This window comes from Macrosteles quadrilineatus, unplaced genomic scaffold, assembly GCF_028750875.1.
Source record: "Macrosteles quadrilineatus isolate MER2022 unplaced genomic scaffold, UCM_ALF_1.0 Scaffold_8__2_contigs__length_117827958, whole genome shotgun sequence".
Taxonomy (NCBI): domain Eukaryota; kingdom Metazoa; phylum Arthropoda; class Insecta; order Hemiptera; family Cicadellidae; genus Macrosteles; species Macrosteles quadrilineatus.
The window spans coordinates 37140282-37164022 of record NW_026542601.1 but is presented as its reverse complement, the minus strand read 5'-3'; the positions used below and the strand labels follow the sequence as shown (position 1 = coordinate 37164022).

Below are 23741 nucleotides of genomic sequence, written 5' to 3'. Positions count from 1 at the left end.
AATTTTAACCCAAAAACATAAAAAGCAAATATTTGTTTTTTAAGCTCTGTAAAACAGTTTTGGGGGAAATTACAAAAGTTTATGTTTTAAGAGGAAAAAGGGGAAACTATTTAAACTCCGGTAAACACCTCCTCCCCCCATAAAACCTCGTCCCCATGGTCCGATCCCGCTGGTTCGCGAACTCTTTCAAATATACGTAGGTTTACACGTTTGAATCAACTTTCATCAAGATGTGATGGTTTTGAAATCAGTAATAGCTGAAATTACTCTATTTGTCTGTAACAGGACCAGGACTTGCCTAAATCTCCTACAGTCTTACGTGGACATACAGAATTACGTACTTGCCATAGTTATTTGCTTCTTTCAGAATTATTATCGTTCCCATGGATACTTTAAACTTAAAATTGATTTAACATTATTTTTTCAATAGTCTACTTGGAGCGGTATAGAAGTCCGAGTATTCCACAAAAGACTTGGTAAACAAAATGTTTGTTAGGTCAGACGCAGTTTCAACCGACAAAACCTAAGATCAGCGAGAGACGTCTCATTTATGTGGAAACCTATGGTAAAGCAGTACTGTAACAACTGTACTGGGTTAGTACGTAAGTACTTATAATAATATCAACTATAGTAGACTGAAACTCTATTGGAATGATCGAAACAATCAATGTAAATCCCAGGGACAACGTGAGAAAAGTAGGAAGATAATACTTAGGTAAGTATATCGTGTTGAGCTTATATTATCAAGCTTCACAGAATCTACGTATTTCTAAGGAAGACTAGAAGTTTGTGAGTATTTAATTTGTAAACAGGAACGTCAAAGTTTTACATTTTTATCAAATTAAATCTACAGATAACTAATTGCACAATTAGTCCAGGAGCTGAGGGGGTTTGAGCATGCATGAAAGTAGTACGCAATGTTATTGCTGATTATTGTAATATGGACTGTGGTGATCAAAATTACGTATGTCGCCTATTTCAAAAGTAATCGATAAGGTGGGGGGAGGGGGCAAACATGGCGGTTTGCGCTATGCGTTAAAACGCTGATAGTTCGAAAACGGTAAAAGATAGAACATCGGTTAAAACGTCGTTGGAATTCTAAAAATGTGGTCAACAATAATGGTTATTGGGTCCGAGGTCGTATCTCTATAAATAAACAAGTAATTGTATAAAATATGTAAAAATGGACTTTTCGTGTAGTTTTTTAACCGAAAGTAGAATTAATTTGTGAGTGTCGCAAAGAAGTAGTATCAAATATCTTTGCTGATAGTTGTAATATGGACTGTGGTGATAAAAAATACGCATGCCGCCTACTTTTCAGGTGGTCGAGAACTTGGGGGGAGGGGGGCAAAGATGGCGGAACGCGCTATGCATCGAGACTACTGTAGCTCGAGAACGGTACGAGATAGGACATCGGTTAAAACGTAGTTTTAATCCAAAAAATATGACGAATAAAAAAGGTCATTGGGTAAAAAGTTGTATCTTAACTAATAAAAAAGTTATAACAATAATAAGTTTAACAAAATCTACATCGTACAGCTATTTTTTTCGAAAATCGTATGGATTGTTGATAAATAATAGTGTAATTCCTTAATTACTCGGCTATATATTAACTAGATGCATTTTCTTAAAAGAAAAAAATATATTATTACGAATACATTTGGTTTAAAATGTAAAACACGGCCTCCAAACTACATATAATACTTGGGATTTCGCCGCAATCAAATGCATAATACAGACTACCACTACAAATCCAATTTTAATTATTATAAAGTTTTAGGTTATTATAATATGACTATGTAACAGATTCTTATTCAGTTATGCCAGTTATTCAGTTCTTATTAACAGTTGTGCCGATATCAGCAGCACTGCGCAGCAATTTTTATCACAACAGTCCATATTACAACTATCAGCAAAGATATTTGATATTACTTCTTTGCGACACTCACAAATTAATTCTACTTTCGGTTAAAAAACTACACGAAAAGTCCATTTTTACATATTTTATACAATAACTTGTTTATTTATAGAGATACGACCTCGGACCCAATAACCATTATAGTTGTCCACATTTTTAGAATTCCAACGACGTTTTAACCGATGTTCTATCTTTTACCGTTTTCGAACTATCAGCGTTTTAACGCATAGCGCAAACCGCCATTTTTGCTCCCTCCCCCCCACCTTATCGACCACTTTTGAAATAGGCGACATACGTAATTTTGATCACCACAGTCCATATTACAATAATCAGCAATAACATTGCGCACTACTTTCATGCATGCTCAAACCCCCTCAGCTCCTGGACTAGTCCAGGATAGAAAGAAAGAACATCGGTTAAAGCGTCGTTGGAATTCTAAAAATGTGGACAACAATAATGGTTATTGGGTCCGAGGTCGTATCTCTATAAATAAACAAGTTATTGTATAAAATATGTAAAAATGGACTTTTCGTGTAGTTTTTTAACCGAAAGTAGAATTAATTTGTGAGTGTCGCAAAGAAGTAATATCAAATATCTTTGCTGATAGTTGTAATATGGACTGTGGTGATAAAAAATACGCATGTCGCCTACTTTTCAGGTGGTCGAGAACTTGGGGGGAGGGGGGCAAAGATGGCGGAACGCGCTATGCATCGAGACTACTGTAGCTCGAGAACGGTACGAGATAGGACATCGGTTAAAACGTAGTTTTAATCTAAAAAATAATACCAATAGAAAAGTTCATTGGGTAAAAAGTTGTATCTTAACTAATAAAAAAGTTATAACAATAATAAGTTTAACAAAATCTACATCGCACAGCTATTTTTTTCGAAAATCGTATGGATTGTTGATAAATAATAGTGTAATTCCTTAATTACTCGGCTATATATTAATTAGACGCATTTTATTATAAGAAAAAAATATATTATTACGAATACATTTGGTTTAAAATGTAAAACACGGCCTCCAAACTACATATAATACTTGGGGTTTCGCCATAATCAAATGCATAATACAGACTACCACTACAAATCCAATTTTAATTATTATAAAGTTGTAGGTTATTATAATATGATTATGTAACAGATTCTTATTCAGTTATGCCAGTTATTCAGTTCTTATTAACAGTTGTGCCGATATCAGCAACACTGCGCAGCAATTATGACGCAACCTATAGGACGAACCCCAAGGCGTTTGGAGGCCGTGTTTTACATTTTAAACCAAATGTATTCGTAATAATATATTTTTTTCTTATAAGAAAATGCATCTATAGGTCGGCCGGTTAGAAAGCGACCTGCGCTAAATTTTTAGCGCATGTAGGGGAGGTAACGGCGAGGGAGGGTATGTTCCCCCTCTCCGCGTATTTGTTTACATTTTGATCAGCTGTATAATTTAATTGCTATTAATATTTTAGTTTAATTTAAGGGGCGTGTGTTCGGGAAGGTTGGGGCGGCAGCGAAGTGGGGGAAGAGCCATAGTCTGTCTCACTCCCACAGCTCGGTATCTCTCTTTTGCACCAATGCTACGAGGAGGTCGTTTTCTAAGCGGCCGACCTATAGTTATTATATAGCCGAGTAATTAAGGAATTACACTATTATTTATCAACAATCCATACGATTTTCGAAAAAAATAACTGTGCGATGTAGATTTTGTTAAACTTATTATTGTTATAACTTTTACGCCACACTACATTATTTTGACGAACTTCCCACGCAAGGATTTAGTCCAGAAAACAGCTGTTTGCCGCCAGCTTATTCAAATGGGGTTTCATTGCGTACTACTGTACTGCAATGAGTTTTACCGGACACCAATCAGCTGATTATACTGTATTTAGGTGGCAGTGAGTGGTTATAAACAAAAACATAACCTCTCTTAAAGGATATGACTAGTGATTTTTAGTCCTTTAGTTGGTGGAAATATATAAGGATTTGTACGGATTTAGTAGTATGGCGTAAACTATCGTACGTAACTCGTCCAAAATGTGTGTACCGGACTCGTATGGTAATCCCGTACTCGACTTCGTCTCGCACGGGAACGACCACACTCGTCCGGTAAACACTTATTTTCAGGACTAGTAACGTAATATACTATTTTATTAGTTAAGATACAACTTTTTACCCAATGACGTTTTTTATTCGTAATATTTTTTGGATTAAAACTACGTTTTAACCGATGTCCTATCTCGTACCGTTCTCGAGCTACAGTCGTCTCGATGCATAGCGCGTTCCGCCATCTTTGCCCCCCTCCCCCCAAGTTCTCGACCACCTGAAAAGTAGGCGACATGCGTATTTTTATCACCACAGTCCATATTACAACTATCAGCAAAGATATGTGATATTACTTCTTTGCGACACTCACAAATTAATTCTACTTTCGGTTAAAAAACTACACGAAAAGTCCATTTTTACATATTTTATACAATAACTTGTTTATTTATAGAGATACGACCTCGGACCCAATAACCATTATTGTTGTCCACATTTTTAGAATTCCAACGACGCTTTAACCGATGTTCTATCTTTTACCGTTTTCGAGCTATCAGCGTTTTAACGCATAGCGCAAACCGCCATGTTTGCCCCCTCCCCCCCACCTTATCGACCACTTTTGAAATAGGCGACATACGTAATTTTGATCACCACAGTCCATATTACAATAATCAGCAATAACATTGCGTACTACTTTCATGCATGCTCAAACCCCCTCAGCTCCTGGACTAATACGAACGATGGCCAAAATGTCAACTGAACATGTATAATGAAAGAAGGGTGGAAAAGTAGAAAAATGCCACTAAGCTGGATTCGTAGGTCAGACATGGCACTTGAAGCGCTTTATGGATACTAATAACGGCCAAATAATGTGGTAAGTTAATATATATGCGCCTTAGGTTGGTTTTTACAGATCTAATACTGTTATTATTGTTGCAACCAAACTAAGGTATCAACATTTTCTCATTTATAAACTGACAATTAAGACAGTCACAAATACAGATCGAATCTGCGAGTAAAACACCACAGAGAGAACTCAGTATTGTTCTACAGTTGTAAGGTTTACATTAAATTACCATAATGCACAAAAACACATTGGCGTTTTTAGTATATAGAAGATATAAATATTCTTATGAGGAACGTATTTTGTGTTCAGGGAGTATATTAACTTTGATTTTATTTCTACAGAACTATCAAGGGGTTATGTTTAACTACCTAAATAATGTAATTAATTAATTGTTATGTCCAAAATGATAACATGAAAACATTCTGGCCTGTAGGGGGCCGAGATCAAATTATTCAACAATGTTACATTTAGCGTCCATTGGCCAAATGTAGCTTCGGCAGTTATCTTAAATTGAAATATAAAATGCATTTTTGAAACGTTAGATGCGTAGTAATTCGTACAAATTGGTAAGTATAGTTTGATTAAAGTTTGTGTAGCGCCTATCATTAATCCAACCTCAATTCATTCTTCTATTGAAGGTAGTGGTTCCCACTGATGTTGGTTTCTATGGATACTTCTTACATTATGTTCATGAAAGTTTTGCGAACGGATATTTTAAATTACTCGAAGACTTTAACATTAAAATAATATATGTACAGGAAATGCACTAGTGGATCTATCAATATTAATTGCGCCCTAACATGTTCTTCAAAGTGTTTAAGAAAATGTTTAGTAATGTCTTAGACGTGGAATGTTTAATCAAACTGTGGTCAATCAAACTTATGAACTCGTAAAATCAAATAAAAGATCAGCAAGGGACGACATTTATGTGTGAACTGCACTGGGTAAGTAGGTGAATATTTATAATAATATCCCAACTTTACTGTAACTCTATTGTGAACAGTCGGAACAATCAATGTAAGCCAGTAAACATAGTAACAAAAGTAGGAAGATGAAAATAATTAAATAAAAAATCAGTATATCAAGCTATACAGAAAATGTGTTTCCTAGAAAGACTAGAGGTTTTAGTATTCAATTTGTAAACAGGGTCATTGGTCGTTGTAAAAGATTTGGTGGTTCAAATCAAAACACAGATAAGTTATTTAACTTATTATTCAATATTTTAAACGTTTTAACATTTAAGAACACAAGCTGCCACTCTGAAATCTATCTTCTCATAGGGTTAGCCAATCGTAAAATAGGGTTAAGAATTTGTTTAACCTTTATCAAATTGAGAATTTCTGGTTTGACAGATTTGCTTATTAGGACTATCACCTTCAAGCTACTTTAAAGCTTAAAGTTGTTAAGTTCAATTATTTGATATAGGACTTAAAAGTTTTAACCAATTGACTACTCTTAAATAACCAAATGTAAGGTTGTAAGGCAATTCGTGCAACTTGGGACGTTTTTATACTAGAAACACATTAAATCTACATCAACCTGTTACACTGGCTATAAAAATATAGATTAACTTCTCCTTATTGTTAAAGGTGTATTAGTCCAGGAGCTGAGGGGGTTTGAGCATGCATAAAAGTAGTACGCAATGTTATTGCTGATTATTGTAATATGGACTGTGGTGATCAAAATTACGTATGTCGCCTATTTCAAAAGTGGTCGATAAGGCGGGGGGGAGGGGGCAAATATGGCGGTTTGCGCTATGCGTTAAAACGCTGATAGTTCGAAAACGGTAAAAGATAGAACATTGGTTAAAACGTCGTTGTAATTCTAAAAATGTGGACAACAATAATGGTTATTGGGTCCGAGGTCGTATCTCTATAAATAAACAAGTTATTGCATAAAATATGTAAAAATGGACTTTTCGTGTAGTTTTTTTACCGAAAGTAGAATTAATTTGTGAGTGTCGCAAAGAAGTAATATCAAATATCTTTGCTATTACTTTTTTTATTACTTTGATTAATATATACCTTATCGACCACTTTTGAAATAGGCGACATACGTAATTTTGATCACCACAGTCCATATTACAATAATCAGCAATAACATTGCGTACTACTTTTATGCATGCTCAAACCCCCTCAGCTCCTGGACTATATTATGTATTAGTTGTAAATCATTATCTATGTAGGAATTGACTTAACATTTTGTATGCGAGGTCAATTTGTTTATAAGCTACTTCTCGATCTCGGAGGAGATTCGAGGTACAGCTTTGGAAAGAATGTTTGAGAAAAAAATAAAAGTATTTAGGCGTTCAGAGGTCAAAGGGATCAACGCATTTATATACATTACAAGTACTACAGACTTGCGAGATGATAGAACATATAAAAATATGATTTGTTAATATTAAAATAAAATAAAATTGTATGAAAGTAATTAGATAAACACTATTTTTAGAGTGTTAATATATGCACTTTGACGTTAGGGAACAGTAACCAACACTGAGGAAATTTTAAGGTTTTCCACATACTTGAACCAATTGAAATGTGGACGCCATCTAGGTGGCTTAGGAAGAATTAGTTTAAATTGCATGCATTAATGGTGTATTTTAATACCAGATGGTACTGAGTTCAGGTTCAACTCTAGCGACCAGTATAAACACTTTAATTGTTAAAGAGAGAGTTACGCATAAAAATAGGATTTTTTAAATCACTATTTTGAATGATAATTTTTACGAAACTAAAATAAGATAATGTAGCACATATCGTTCTGTTTTACTTGGTCAAGTATAACACAAGTATAAATATTTTGATATGAGAAACCTAGTATTTAGTCAATTGTTCTACAGCAGGTTGTTCTTTCAAACTGTGTTTTTTCCATGTTTGTCGTGTGAGGGGATCAAGATAAATGAAGAACACAATATCAACTGATGTAAAATGGAAGAAGGGTGGAAAAGGAGAAAAATACCATTGAGCTTGACTTGTACATCAGACACAAGACTACCTCTGACCTCTATAGCCCTACATCAGACATGCGACTGTAAATAGAAAAACTATCTGAAAATGCGTTTTTATGGGTCAAATTAATTTAATACTACAAAAGGTGTTTTTACCACTTAAGTAAAAACATTAATTCGATCACTGACCATACATCCTATAAATAGGGTTTATCGCCAATAATCTAAAATGGCTCGAAGGAAACGACGCCTACAACGTCAAAGTAGCAACCCGCACAGCTTCAATGTAAGCAATGTAGGATACTCGCAGGCGCTGCGCTGTGTAGGACTATACACGTGCTATTACCATTGATGAAGTTACTTCATCCATGCTATTACTCTAGAATTTATAAATAAAATAGACAATGCAACTACTGTATCATCATTCTACTAAGGTTTATAATCTTTGGATTTTAATAAATATAGATGATGGTGTAGTTATAAAAATATGTTTTTATTAAAATATTTAAATATTTAAATCATTACAAATAAATGTGGTCCTTATGAACTATTAACGAATAATAAAATCTGTATTAATAATATTAAAGATCAAAATGAAAAAATCTGAAATATAATTTACTTTAAGAATGTTTGTCCATAGCGTAAAAAAAATACAGAACATAAAAGGTGACGAAAAAAAACATCGGAAAAAAAGAGGTTTAAATAATTTTTATCTTTATAGTGTTGTGTTTCACTGATTGAAATTTTAAATAATACAGTACAAATAAATGTGTGGCCACTACCGTTACGAACAAAAACAAAACTAAAATCAATCATTAAAATATTAAAAACCAATTTGTCCAAAACGTAATACAAAAAATACAAAGTAAAAAACAATTAACTAGTTTAGACGCAAGAACTCGTCAGAGAAAGAGAAACAAAAACAAAGGTAAGAAAAAAAAACTCGTCAGTTGAAAGAGGAGTGATTATTTTCCACTTTAGGGGTTGCTGGTTCTCCGAATCGTTCTAACACAGCCTCTGAGATACCAAATGACTTATCTTTTGAGAATCTATGTTGTCAATCAAAGCATTAAATTCTGTTTAAGAATAAAATTCTAAGATGTCTTCTGACTACTGTATTGACATTGAAATTAAAATAAAAACACAGAAAATGTTATTCCTTCTACGTTTTCCCCTGTATTTACAAATTTACTAATATTTGTTAGGGGTAGTCTACAATTAAATTAATTGTTGAATTTGAATCGATGTTTACAAAGGATTACATCTAATAAGTTTGTATATTAAACAAACTACAATTTTACCGAATTTCCTTATAGGGAAGGCGTTATTGCTGCAAATGTAATAAATAGGTAATTAATAGTAATACATGATTTACATTAATTTAAACCAAACTAAATTGAGTTAACATAGTTAAAACATAGTGAACGGTATTTTTATTTGTATTTGATCAACGAAGCTTATTATTATACAAATAACCTCGCTCGGATCTATAACGCAATAATCAATGGATTTTATTATTTTAAGTGAATATACGTTTTGATATATTGATTTAGGGATTTGCATATACATGCTTGTTATATTTATTTAGAAATATTAATAACTTTTTTATACATTTTGAACAATCAACCTGTTAAACACAGTAATAACTATGTTCCATTTCTTATGAAACATTCAATAATGTATCAGAAAGTATTTGGAGCACTGGCACACTATAGTGGAAATGTATTTTTATCCTGAAGGAAAGCTTCCATGGAGGAACAATGTTGTAAATATGTCGTTAATATCTGGAATACTTCCATCTCAGTATTTCATACTTTCAGCGAGTGACTTTGTTACAAGTAACACAAATTCATCTTTAAATGTTAAACTATCAAGGGTTGGATGAAAATACAGCGGTTACTTTGCTAACTTTGGGGAATATTAAGTTCAAAATGTATCATTAGGGCTAAAGACTCTTATCGACACGTGCCCAGGTTTAACTACTGATGTAAAGTTTTATTTTCATTTTTCAAACTATTTAGCTTAAAACATTAGAGTCGGAATTACGGGGTAAATAACTTAGGCTGTGCCACCAATTGGTAACTCAGAAACTTTTGGAATTAGAGAACCCTAAACGGAAAGCTTCAAATAGTTTCTCATTGCAAAAAATATATAATTTCGACTTTATCTAAATGACCACGATATTCCAGTATGGCGGCTAACTTCAAAATTTCTTATGAAGCAACTTGCAAAATAAAATGAATTAAAAATATGATTCCACTCATGGGCATAGTTTAAATAACTTAAAAGTTCTTCTTCTAGATATACTGTAGCCTATTTTATGATCTTTGTAGAATGTAGATTCAATTTAAAGACTGACTTCAAACTCACTCGTTTGGGAGCTACAATATGCACACAGCTAGCCACTTTTTTCCATGTGTAACTGCTGTAGTTCATAAACGAGTACCAACATTTAATTCTAAGAAAAATCTTACAATACAAGGTATCCAACAGAGATTTTGAAGTAAGCCACCATATTGGACAATGGCGGCCATTTTTGAAAAAATGAAATTCATATTTTGTCATATCATAAGAAAGCAGTTGAGCTTCTCAATTAAATGTTTTCTATAAGCCTAATAACTGTTTATACCACTGGTGGCGCATTAAATTTGTTCACCCCAAATAGCTCATCACACGGTCCAAAGGTTATTCATGCAACTAGTGAGCAAAAGTGGCACATTTTAAACGAGAGGCAATATTACCACACCCCGTTTTTATACATTACTGGAAGCATTCAACATTCAACTAGAAATTCTCCAAATGACAGCCCTATGATCTTGCACATTACGGTGAGTTCGTAGAAAGTAGAAATGACACAAGATGACTGTACAGTAGTAGCTTCGTCAGCAAAATACGGGCAGATGACTGATAGTTCAGATAACAACGTCTTAAAATGGTTTTATTGTAAGGTATAAAACCCAACTTTTACTTGCTATGGGAAATGTTATACGAGTCAAGTGACAATATTCTTTGGTATGGTTTTGTTAAAATTAAAATTTGTGGAGTTTGTTGAATTGCGCAAAATTGAAGAGCACAGTTTACTCTCGATAATCCGACATTCGATAGTCCGACACACTCGTTAAGACTCATGCATGACTGAGTCATCAGCGTATCATACATATCTAATGTTGGTTTTATAGGATAAAAATCGGGGTTTCCACTTTTCTCAAAAAAACATGAAATTTTGCATTCTGTCTAAAACAATTTACTAGCATTTACCATTTAGCAGCAAATCATTTACTGTATTAAACCGTTGTTGTGTGTCTAATGGTTATGGGAAAAATGTAAAATAGCTTGTTTATCGATATACTTTTGTTACATCTGACAAAATATTCTATTTCATATTAAGCAATAAATATTTTAATACAAAACACACTATTACCTTCCCCGTAGCAGCAAACCTAAGAACGCATCAGACCATTCTTTTCCATGAAAAACAATCTGAAGATTCTAAGAAAATGTTTTACTGAAAGTTCTACCAATCAATATGGAAACTCAGTAGTCTGCAGGTTTGCTTCGGCAGGAATACAGGTAGGTATTATTAATTATCATTTCAAATATGTTGTTACTTAGAGATATTCAGGCTTAAAAGGTATATCCGTTGTACACCGGAGATGAAAAGCCAATCTAATTGATCTACTTGTAAAAACATCTCAAGGGGAAGATCAGCGATCAACGCCAATCTTGTGAAGTAAAACTAATCACTTCAAGTTTACATTTCTTTTGCTGACTACTTCACTTGTTTGTTTCTTTTCCAGCTTCGAAAAGCAGAAAACCAATTATCACTTTGTAGTCAATTAAGTTCTATTTTAATTTAGGATAAAAGAGAAGTGTTTTCAGTTCCAATTGATCGTAAAGTTGTTTTGAAAAGTCTTTCATTCTCTTAAATGAATTCCAAAATAAATGAAGGTAAAAAGGTTTTGCCTTATTTAGAGGTTTTAGAGTAAATAATCCTGGAAAATCTTTAAAAAACAGTCCAGCTAGTAAACTAAACTGCGTTTACTCAATCGTCTTAAGCCCACTCTAAACGTATTTAGGTTTTATAGAATTGTTTTATTTCTAACACAATTAATTGAAAATGCAAAATAAATTCATACATTTTTCCAAAAAAGAATGATTACAGTATTTCAAAAAATATAATTATACAAAAATAATGGTTTTAGTTTCTCAACTTCAGCTTGGAGTATTGATACAACTAGACATTCTACCTCCATTTTTACTAGTCGATAAATTTTATTTCGTCGTAGTTGATGTGAGCCACTAATAGATTGTGCTCTAATTACTAATGTCTTCCTGACAAAACCAAACCAATCATTATTGGCCACGCACGACAACTAAACCGACTTGACCAAAACTTTTTACCTCACATCACTGTGAATGGTACTGTATTGCCATACCAAGACAAAGTTAAAAGTCTTGGTTTGACGATACACAACACACTAGACTGGACTGACACGGTGGTTAACACTTGTAAAAGGGTGTTTGCCGCTGTCCACACACTGAAGAAGATGCAAAGACTTTTACCATTTCACATTAGACTTTTACTGATCAAGTCACTAGTGTTTCCTCACTTCAATTACTGTAATACCGTGGTTAATGATATGACCGTGGCTTTGGCAACAAAATTGCAACGAGCTCAAAATTACTGTATAAGATTTTTGTATGATCTTCGACGAGATGATCACGTCACACCGTACTATGTAAATTCTTCTCTTTTAAAACTGTCTGACGTTAGAGAAATACGCATTATTAATATAACTCATTCGGCCATCAATCTCAAAATTCCAAATTATCTCGCGATCAATTTTAGATTTTTAAATGAAAGAGGTGCAAGAAATACCCGCTCTGGCTCATCAACTCTCCAAATTCCTCACCATAAGACAACAGTTTATAATAGATCATTTACAGTAACAGCATGTCGCCTTTGGAACTCACTACCATTCACTATCAGGAGTATAGAATCCCGTTCCCAACTGACGGCGGCGCTGAAGCGAACCACCTGCTACGTATCTACAGGCGTACTATCTCGATCGGATGACCGTGGCTTGGTGGGATGGCGTGCGTTAGGCCTAGGTATGGCAAAGAGTGAATGTGTGTGTGTATGCGTATATTAGGGACAAAGATTTATAACTTTAGTTTTTACTTATTATTTTGTTTATAGTTTTAAAAGTTTTGTAAAAATACATTGTTTAGTATATATTTAGTACAGAGGTTAACTGTAAGAAAGGACCATGTGGTCCTAATGTTCGCCTCAATAAAAAAGTATTTTCATTTCATTTCATTTTCATTTCATTTCATTTCATTTCATTTCATTTCATTTCCGAATACATTAACTTTTTCATCGTGTCAAACTATACAATGACTTATATCGTGAACTATAGCAACTAACTGTTATGACTCATATACTTGGCCAGCAACAAAATATAAGCTGTTTAACAAAATAAAATATACAAGTTATTCTTTGATAACATTTTAGACACTGTCGCATTCTGTGACTGGCTTACACAACTTTCATGCTTTTTTTGTAAAAAAAAATGGAAATGGTCTTAAGGTTAAACTGAAGAAATATTTTAAGGTATGTTTCAACGGATTAAGTGTGGCCATGTCTAACATATAAGTACCTTTCAATATCCTCTGTATTTTGATTTTCCCAACTATAAAACCATAGTATTGGAGTACAATTGAACGGGTTTTTACTTATAAACTGTCGCTTGCCCACTTTTATATTATTAAAGAGTTAACATTCATAGTAAAATTGTCCTTAGTAGGGATTAGGGAAACATTTAATAGCACGCTCAACAGTAACCAAACACAAACATGTTTCAACAAAAGCGTAACCCCAATGCGTCAAACATGTACTGTAAATACTGTATAGGAAGTCAATTTGTAGTATCCACAACAGTATCCAAAGTCTACTTGCAGTATCCACAACAGTATCCAAAGTCTACTTGCAGTATCCAAAATCAATTGTTCCATTGAACTAGCGCAAGAACCAGCAAGAACTGAGAACATTTAACAAGTTGACTGATCAAAACAAACAGACACGATTTAAAACGCTACCTTCCTGAAATAATTGCAACTATGACAAAGAGTTAACCACAAACTTCATGGCGAGCTGCAGTTGAGGTAAGTCGGCTGTCAGACGCGTAACCAGAAGGTTTTGTTAACTAGCAACACGAACTACCACAATTGTTACCTAAACTTTACTTAACACCAGAGCAATACTAGAAACAGGGTCACTAGACTGAAGCTGGAAATTTTGAGTGTTAGAATCGAGCAAAATGGTTGGATCGAACTCTGTCGTCTAATTAGACCTGTATTATAACATTGATTCTTGGGTTAGTCAAAGGTGGATACAGTAGAACTTCAATAACAAATGGCCCTTGATAAAAAGTGTCATTTTAAAATATTCATGATTTTATCTTAGCAATCATTACAAGTTATTGCAAACCTCGATAAGAAGTCAACCTTGATAACAAATTTTATTTGGCAATTACCATGAAAGACTTGTTATCGAGGGTTTAGTACCGTATGTAAGAGTGTATGTCTGTGAACCCGACAACTCTTGCAATTTTGCTCCAATTTTGAAGAAATTTGGCATTACTGTAATATGTAGAGCTGAAAAACTTGATTGAGTACGCGCACCGTAGAGTATTATACATCGATGCGCGCACCAGCGAGATCTGGTCATAAACGGGGTGTAATGGGGTTTATTTTTTAATTTGATTTTTCAAATATGTACTTTAATACATGGAAATGCCCAATTATTGTAGAGTACAAAAAACTAACTATTTTGTATATTTAAGAATTTTGGATCTATTGAAGGTTACGGAGGAAATGAATTTTTAACCGATTGAAGGTTATGGAGGAAATTTCCTACGATTAAGGATAGCTGGTCCAATTATCGATCCACCAAAAAGCAAAAATTTCTTAAAATCAAACCAGTGGCCTTTTGATTACTAGAAGACCCCTATAGCCCCTAACACCTACGAGAGGCAGAAAATGCTATTTGTTTATAACTTACAACAACCAAGGTCACTCCAAGATGAGAACTGGTGCTTGCGTGTACAACAATGGGTGATGTTGAGTAACAGCAGCTAACACTTCTCACATCTACGGTGAGAACCGGAGTACGTAATGGAATTGTAGGACATGTATGTTTGGGAAGGGCTAACTTGGAATGTAAATATTATGTTATATGACAACGATTTTGCTGTTTTGAAATTATTATGTATGGTTTAGACGAGTCCTATATGTGTCTGTTAGTTTTGAAAGGGGACTTAGTTAGCAATGGTAGTGAATTAAATTCTACCAATGAAATCCTAGTTGTCAGTAAAATTGGTATGTCGAGTTTTCTTAAGATTTGCCTTCAGCGAATTTCCCGTATAGGGTATAAGCTGTTACCGTAGGTCTCATGGTAAGACCTAGGACCCAGGATTGATTTACTTTTTCATTTTGCTGTCCTCAGAGGCAAAAATAGCATGCGTTAAAATTTACATAATTGTTACCAAGAGGTGAATTTTTGTATAAATAATGCAGTAATTTGAAGTACATAAACATTTTATTGTAATACAAATACGGTACAGTACATTATACGGTAATTAAAATGAGAATCCAACCCATACAACTGGTAAAAAATAGTTTGAATATAGTTATATAGCAAGTTGGCAAATATAGCAGTGTCTATGTTATTGAAAACACGTAATCTCTGATTAACGTTCATAGTTTAGGAACTGTGGCCTTCTATTAGTATTAACCTCATTTACTGACATCTTCAAACAAAACAGCTTCTAAAAAAACTGGACCCAGCTGTCCTTGATCATTGGGCTTTTAATAAATGGCCCTTACTAATGAAACAGCTGGTCTTAGTCACTAGTCAGTAATAAACCTACAAGAGGCATCACATTCAATTCTATCCTATACGCACATAGGTGGCGTCCCCACATTTCATGGTAAATAATACTGTAATGGTAATAATAGAAATTACCACGATATGAGAACAAGAAGTCTTGCTTCACACTCACAGACTCCTAACCCATGATATTTAAATTCGGCATTTCTCCAACAATAGAGGTTAGTTTTCCGGAAAACATAATCGGATTGCCGCTTGGCGGGAAGCGACGCGAATTACCGGAAACTATTCGAACAGCTGATCGCTACTTCCGGTCAGCTGACGGCTTGTAACAATGCGGCTAAATGCTGACCAGCTTTCATCCATGATTATGCTTTAATCAAATGAAAGTATGAATAATCGTTTGTTTGGAAGGATCCTTATTAGAATTTCTTTCACATACGGTGGCTAAGAAGCTGCTACAGTACTTGTACGGCTGGTTGAAGTAGTATAAGCAATAGTGTAAAATGGTCAACTGGAAAGCAGTATAATCTGTATGATGGTACCTGTCTCTTGACCCTCCGTCTATATGGGACTGTCCCTAGGGAGAGGAGGGTCAGGAGACAAGCTCCATCATACAGACTATAGCAACTATATATAGCACACTATAGACTATAGCATGATTAAAACTCAATAGCTTCGAGATTTGAACATATCTAGCAACTTGGATAATACCACTCACATTTGCGTATATTTAATTAACACTATACGGTAAAAATAACCACCGGAGTCAAGAGTAAATAAGAAGAGACAAACTGAAAACAGCGATAGCAAAATTTTAGTGGAGGTCTTTATACTACCACAGAATGAAGGGAAGACACAAAAAGTGTCTACACTTTACCACGAGTACTTTCTGCAAATACAAACAACTAGACGTGATTATCAATTAGTAAAAATAATACTATTTTAACCGATAAATTATCCTTTACATGATTAAAACCTGGCTGCGGTGGATAAATTAATGCTCCACGCTAAACCACATTAATCTCCAGGCAAATATTGGGCAAGATTTTAAAATAAGTTCAAAACTATGGCTGTTCACTTAGTCATTGTTGATTATTCTGGTTGAAACATCGCTGGTCGCCTTCCAAGTGGTGTCGCTGGTATATTTATCACTCTACAACTTGGGTCAGTCTTGAATTTGAGAGCTCTAATATGATTTACGTTCGTTGTGTAGTATTTCGCATTATTCACTATGGTTTAATTAGGTATGCGGAGTCCAAATTGTCTACAATATTTATGTCTTATAATTTGTCGGAAGATAAAATACGAAACTGACACTTTCAAAAACAAAAAGTCCATAAAAATACTTATGGCAGGGCAGTTAAGCAAAGAAGTTAACTCCAACAATGTGCCTAAAAACCAATCATAATACAAAAATATTTATAAAGTAAACAATATTTGATTTAAAAGTAGGATTTTCTGTGTCGAGGTAGTCTGAAGTCTGATCCTGAAATCGTAGAAGTGTGTTGAGATTCTAAACTACTCCTTTTGTTACTAATCGAAATCAAAGTGGCAGCTCAAAATTTAGTGCATTGTAATTGGAAGTCAAACCCTTATAGCCGACACTTTTTAGCTATGTTTTTTAATCAAATACAACTATTTTTTCCCACTGTTAGAACTGAAAATAATATTTAAGTCAGGGCCATCATCAGATAGAAGTATCGGGGAGACGACAAATTAGCTGTTGCATTCAGCAGCATCAAACATCATAGTGTAGGCATATTTTCGAAAACAAATATGAGATAATACACTAGTTTTGTGTGCACCATCTTGTGAAAAATACATTGAACCTAATTGTAAGTACCTAATCCAAATATTTTTCAAAGGCCCCCAAGCATCCTTTTCCCTATTTCCTCTGACAAGTGCCCCGTTCAATTTTCTAGCAGCGCCCTTTACAAACATTAAACAAAAGCTGAAAAGTCCTTGGTCGATTTAACAACACTTTTCAGAGATCCCATCAAACAGTAGAGTAAATCGCAAATTGGCGGAGCAGCTCAATGGCGCATCACGGAAAGTGAAATTGAGAGGGAAAACGGAAAACAGACGGTCGACAATGGCGGGAACGGTGAATCACCTGACAAGACAAACAGCTGATTGGCGTTGACAGGTTGTACAACTGTACAAACAGAAATTGTAACCTTAATAGAATGACGGGTGCGAATGTCGTAAGTAGGCAAATCGGTTCACAATATTTCGTAAGAGTAACTATTTGGTGATTTATGTAATCTGTTTTAGTGTAGAATAAACTTACAATATCCATACATTGAGCGTACGGTATTATGTTAGAACCCAAAACAAAACTATGTAGAAAATAAATATAAAAAAATAACGTAAATTGTAGGCCTACAGATTGGTTTTCTAAAGTTACATTTTTGGAATAAAATCAATCTTCAAAATATGAGTAGAATACAAATAAATCTATGTACACAAGTAAACTAAATTTGATGTTTATAAATTTAAACTTTGGAGTTGACTTACTGCTTTACATAAGTCTACATAACCTTAATAATGTTTTTATAAATTTTATATATTTGGAATTTTTACCTAGTTTGCATCTGTAAATAAATTAATGAACACACACATTTAACTACCCAATTAATAACTATAAAATATTTGCCATTATTTGTAAATTGAAACATTTATAGAGGGACAGATTTTAATTTTTAACTCTGGTAAATTCTAAAATCAGCGTCTATTCACCACAGTATATATAGTTATAGTTTTAAAAGGTAATTATTTCGTAGTTCATTAATAATATTCGAATCAAAATATTTTATGAAGATAAAAGTTTAACTGTTTTGTGTACAGCGATATGTACCTTTAAATTATAATACAATATTACAACAAAAAAACAATAGTCATACTTTAAACCAAAGCAGAAAGTTTACGCATCGTAAGAAACTAACCAATTTCCCACCTTTAACTCTTACTCTCAAAACAATACAAATAATATATACATAAAATTTAAAAAAATATATATATATATATGATTCACTTACGTCATTCTAATACCAATGGTACACATACACTTTTTTCTTCCAACACAAACACTCCACACAAGAAATCGCGCACGAGCTCGCGCAACACACGGACAATCACAATGGGAAAAGCATCAAACGCTTCCAAAACAAATAACTAGCCATTTAGAAAATGGAGACGACACGGCGCGCCTAAGTACAAAAGCTATAGTAAAAGTAGGGTAACATGAAACGTTCGGAAATGGCACGCACTAAAGACGCGCGGATATTTTTGGACCCCCCTCCCTCCCCCAAAATGTCACCATGATGTCAAAACAGTGACGCGTTAAGATAAACAACTTTAGAAGTGGGGGGGGGGGGGGGGGTGGTGGTTCAAGCTAGAGATTAATACAGGTCATCAATCAAATAGTAAACGTAGTACTAATTTCAATATTCTGCTTAACATTTTTACATAAAATACGGAGTAAAGAGATAAGATAATAAAAAATGTTCCATGGTTAAATATTACTACCTATATAAAATTAACAATAAGAATTCAATAGAATTTTGTTGCTATTATTGAAAGATTGGAAGAAGAAAGTAAAATATAAATAAAATAAATAAAACCCCATGCAAAAATAATATTTATTAAAACCAAGTTTTAATCATCCATAGGCAATTTTACTACGCATTATAAACAGATCAATATTATAAATTATAATAATATAATAATTATTCAAATTAAATTGACGTAAAATACCCCAACAAATAAAAAAATAATAAAAAACAAGTCAACAACACCAGTTTAGAAGACGACATTTTCTATCAAGGTTCAAATACTATATAAAAGAGAAAGTAACATATTACGCTTATAAAAAAAATCTGTGATTAAAGAGTTGAATGATGTAAAAATGAAATTTGCAGGTAAGTAAGCAATAATATTATTATGTTGATTATTAACGCAAAAAGAATACTTGTATTGAAATTAAATAAGTAATAACAATAAATCAGTGTAGCTTATTTATACATTTAAGTACTACCATGTAACGTACAGAACCTCAAAGTTCATCGTAACGGAGTACCCGCTGACATTGTCAATAAATAACGTTTAATCAGCAAACCTTGCGGTGAATGTACCAATTATTGGACAAGCATTTCCCAAATAAGGGTTTAAATTCTGTTTATTGATAATCATTTTTGCAAAAGACTATATTACCCTTGTCGCAGCACACCTGCTTATTATTTACTTGCGTTGTTAAATTATCATTTGTATATTTCTCTTAAATGTTCTGAATTATTCCCTACAAAAGTAACATTAAGTTTAGTGAGTTTGTAGTTTTATTTGCTTCAGAAAAGGTAATAATGTGTTTTTTTTTCTTGAAATGTTAACAACTTAGTATGAATTATTCTCTGTATACACTAACTTGGCGTCTGAACCCTAGTCTACCTGCGGACGGACCGGGGCCGAAACCTTTCTCGCCCCCGTTGAACAGCTGTTACCATAATTAGTCACCTAGTAGCACCTCCACCGCAATTATAAACTTTTTTGTGCGGGACGGAATTTAATTTTTTTTTCTGCACAATCAAAAAGTTCATGAAATTTTAAGAAAAATGATACTAAACTTGACCATATTCCGTTAAGTTAAGCTTACGTTTAAATGATTTTTATCTGTTTGATGGTTGATATAATTGTATTTAAATTTAATTTACCAAAATACCTAACAATGTTATTCATATTAAAAATATGTCGAGTGGGTGTGTGGGGGGGGGGGGGGGGTAAAATATTCATATTATGTATACCGTTGATATTGTTATTTATATCTTTAAACCAACCCCCATGTCTTCCGGGAAATGAGTGATTCACGTCTTAAGACCTCTGACGATTCTGACGTGGGGGTATCGTCATTAGATTAATCGCGTATTGAAATGCTATTGATGAAATATGTATAATCTGCCGAAAAACTACGGTAGGCCCATCGTAGGCCAACGCTTTATACAAAAATTTAATTAGCTTAAAAACATTTACTCAACACATACACATAATTCTGTAATTTTTTATCGACAATTGCCCTATCCTTAGAAACATGATGATTGTATGATTATTTTAAGTTTCATTTGGCCCGTACAAAATGACGCAATTTTGACTTTTCATGCCAAATGCTACTTTCGCTCGAATTAACGATTAGTTTTTTTTTTACCTTTTAACACATAATATTACGTATACTTAATTAAACGTACGGTTTAAAAGTGTTTCACGTTTACAATAGGCTTAAATGTGATTGGTTAGATCTTTTCACGTTTACAATAGACTTAAATGTGATTGGTTAGATCTACTCAAAGAAACATATGAATTAGGTTGGGACAAACTACATCACCTCAACACGTTTTACATGTTTTTACTTCTTAAACTTTATTCCCGTAACAATATTAGGAAATTTAAATATATAAATCACTATTCCTTTTTTGTGTTTGCAGATTCGCGGTGCACGTCTGATTTAATTAAAAATAATTCATACATAACGATATTACAGTTTTATTTCTATCCCTAATAAAGTTTCTATTCCTCAGTAGCTACTGTACTTATGCCTGTAGGTTCTACAAACGTAATAAGAATATGGTCAAGTTTGGTATCATTTTACTTATTTATTCATGGACTTTTTGCTCGTACAGATAAAAATGTAAAATTCCGCCCCGCACAAAAAAGTTAATTAGTGCATTGGGGGTGTGACTTGGTGACTAATTATGGAAACAACTGCTCAAGAAGTGAGCGAGCAAGGGACGGTCCCGGCCCGGTCGCAGGTAGTCAAGGGTCCAGACGCCAAGTTAGTGTATACAGAGAATAAATAAATGTTCGAAATTTGATCAAAATAGATGGGGAAAAAACACAAACTGTGCCACGATTGGTATCTCAAAAACTATTATATTTGTAGTAACATTAAATGGAGAACCACAACTATTTCTTATGACATTTTTAAATCATATATTTCAATATGAATCCATTTGCCAATATACCGGCCAACTTTGAAAATTCATTCGGAAGACCCTATATTATATACAGACTGTCCCAAAAGTCCCGGACCGGTTTAATATTTTCTAAACGACAACAGATAAATCAATAAGATTTGGTACATAAACACCACACCTAAAAATCTACTTTTTTAAGGAAATATCAATTTTCTGTCACATCATGGGGACGTCCCGCAAGGAGTCAGAAGGAAATCTTAAATAGAAGCATAGGTTGACATGTACATCAAATTAAAGGTCTTTACTAGCAGAATATAATGCCGCAAATTTGAACTCAAACGGACAACCAAGTCAAGAATGACAGTGGTTCAAAGATTCATTTAATTTGCATTTGGGGGCACAGCCCTAGGAATCGGAAAAAATTGTTAACGTAAGCATAGGTCGATATGCACATCAAATTAAAGGTCTTCACTGGTAGATTAAAATGCCGTAAATTCAAGCTCAAAAGAACGCCTGAGTAAAAAATGGCAGTCGTTCAAAGATTCAAAATGGCAGGTTCAAGAAATCTTTGAACGGCTGCCAATTTTTACTCAGGCGTTCTTTTGAGCTTGAATTTACGGCATTGTAATCTACTAGTAAAGGTCTTTAATTTGATGTGCATGTCAACCTATGCTTCTATTTAAGATTTCCTTCTGACTCCTTGCGGGACGTCCCCATGATGTGACAGAAAATTGATAGTTCCTTAAAAAAGTAGATTTTTAAGTGTGGTGTTGATGTGCAAAATCTTATTGATTTATCTGTTGTTGTTTAGAAAATATTAAACCGGTCCGGGACTTTTGGGACAGTCTGTATATTGTTTTAGAACGTTAATGCGAATTAAAACGTTTTAATGCTTGTAATTTTTTTAGTTACAGTGTGTTAAACCCATGCTCTGTGGTTAAACCTAAACTTGATTTTGAGACTTATTTTAATATTTATGTTTTTCATACTCTGGGGAATTAGCAAAAATATAGTTTAAACTATTTTTAGATCGAAATAATTATCTATTGACATTGGCCATTAACAATCGAATTACAAATCTTGGTTGGCAAAACTGCAAATTGCGACAAACGGGTTCGTACTATTGTGTGAAATCACGCTGCGTTGACTAAGAATGCCTCATTACCGCGGAAATCTTGGCTGGACTTGAATTGTCTTCGGTGATTCAGTTATAGCTGTGAGTTCATTTGTAAGTTAGTCATTATAGTTGATCAATTAGAAAAAAAACATCATAAAAAGTAAACACGTTAAATTTGGACTATTTGGACTAGAGTTAAAATAAAAATACCTTTGCAATTCCTGACTTTGAGGGGGAGAACCGAGGGGATTTTAGGGGACTTTTGGTAAAATGTACATCTTTTTGTGTTCCATCCAATAGCATATAGTTTTACTTGTCCCTAAATTGTCCTGACACAAAACCGGCCACACCAATAAATCGACCTCCAAAAAAGATTTTAGTTAGTTTAAATAACAAAATCTTTCCAACCTAACCGAAGGGCATACCAATTTAGGTGCGGTCAGTATAATACGAAAAAAGTACCCAAAACCTTTATTGACTGGGCTATAGTTTATTGCAAGCCTACTCAATAAACCGAAACATATCTGATAAAACAGTACACAACTACACATTTTAAATAACACAGTGTGTCTGTAGTTTGACAATAGGGATCAATAATCAGTACACAACCATGAATAAATAAGTAAATAGAAATAAATATTTAAGAGGGTTATTTTTAAAACTATTTGTATCAAAATGCCTAAGGCTTATAAAACAAAGTTAGTTTATTAATTATAGTATTTGAAAAACATGAATTTGAAAGAAAAAATATTTAGTAGAAAAAAAGAAATATATTAGTTTCAATAAACTTGCATTCTAGGCACATTTAGGGTCGATTTATTATTTTATTTTTTATTTATTTTTTTATAACTAATACCAGTCCGTTATAACACAAATTAGTTCTGTATCACCCACATTTACTGCTACAATAAAAATGAAACTGTGTTCTGTGTATAGTTTTTAAATCCTCTTTTGAAATAAGATACATATTAGACTAATTGTACGAAGACGTAATTAATTATGGAATGTGCATT

The 23741-nt window shown here is 33.6% G+C and overlaps 1 protein-coding gene across 1 annotated transcript in view; it reads right to left on the bottom strand.

Moving 5' to 3' along the window:
* Window positions 1–18818, bottom strand: part of LOC129000325 (uncharacterized) — a 95910-nt gene extending 77092 nt beyond the window's left edge. Inside the window, exon 1 of the mRNA XM_054427287.1 lies at window positions 18690–18818. Within this exon, the coding sequence (XP_054283262.1) occupies window positions 18690–18715 (26 nt within the window). The 5' untranslated portion in view covers window positions 18716–18818. The remainder of the gene's footprint in view (window positions 1–18689) is intronic.
* Between the last annotated feature and the right edge of the window lie 4923 nt (window positions 18819–23741).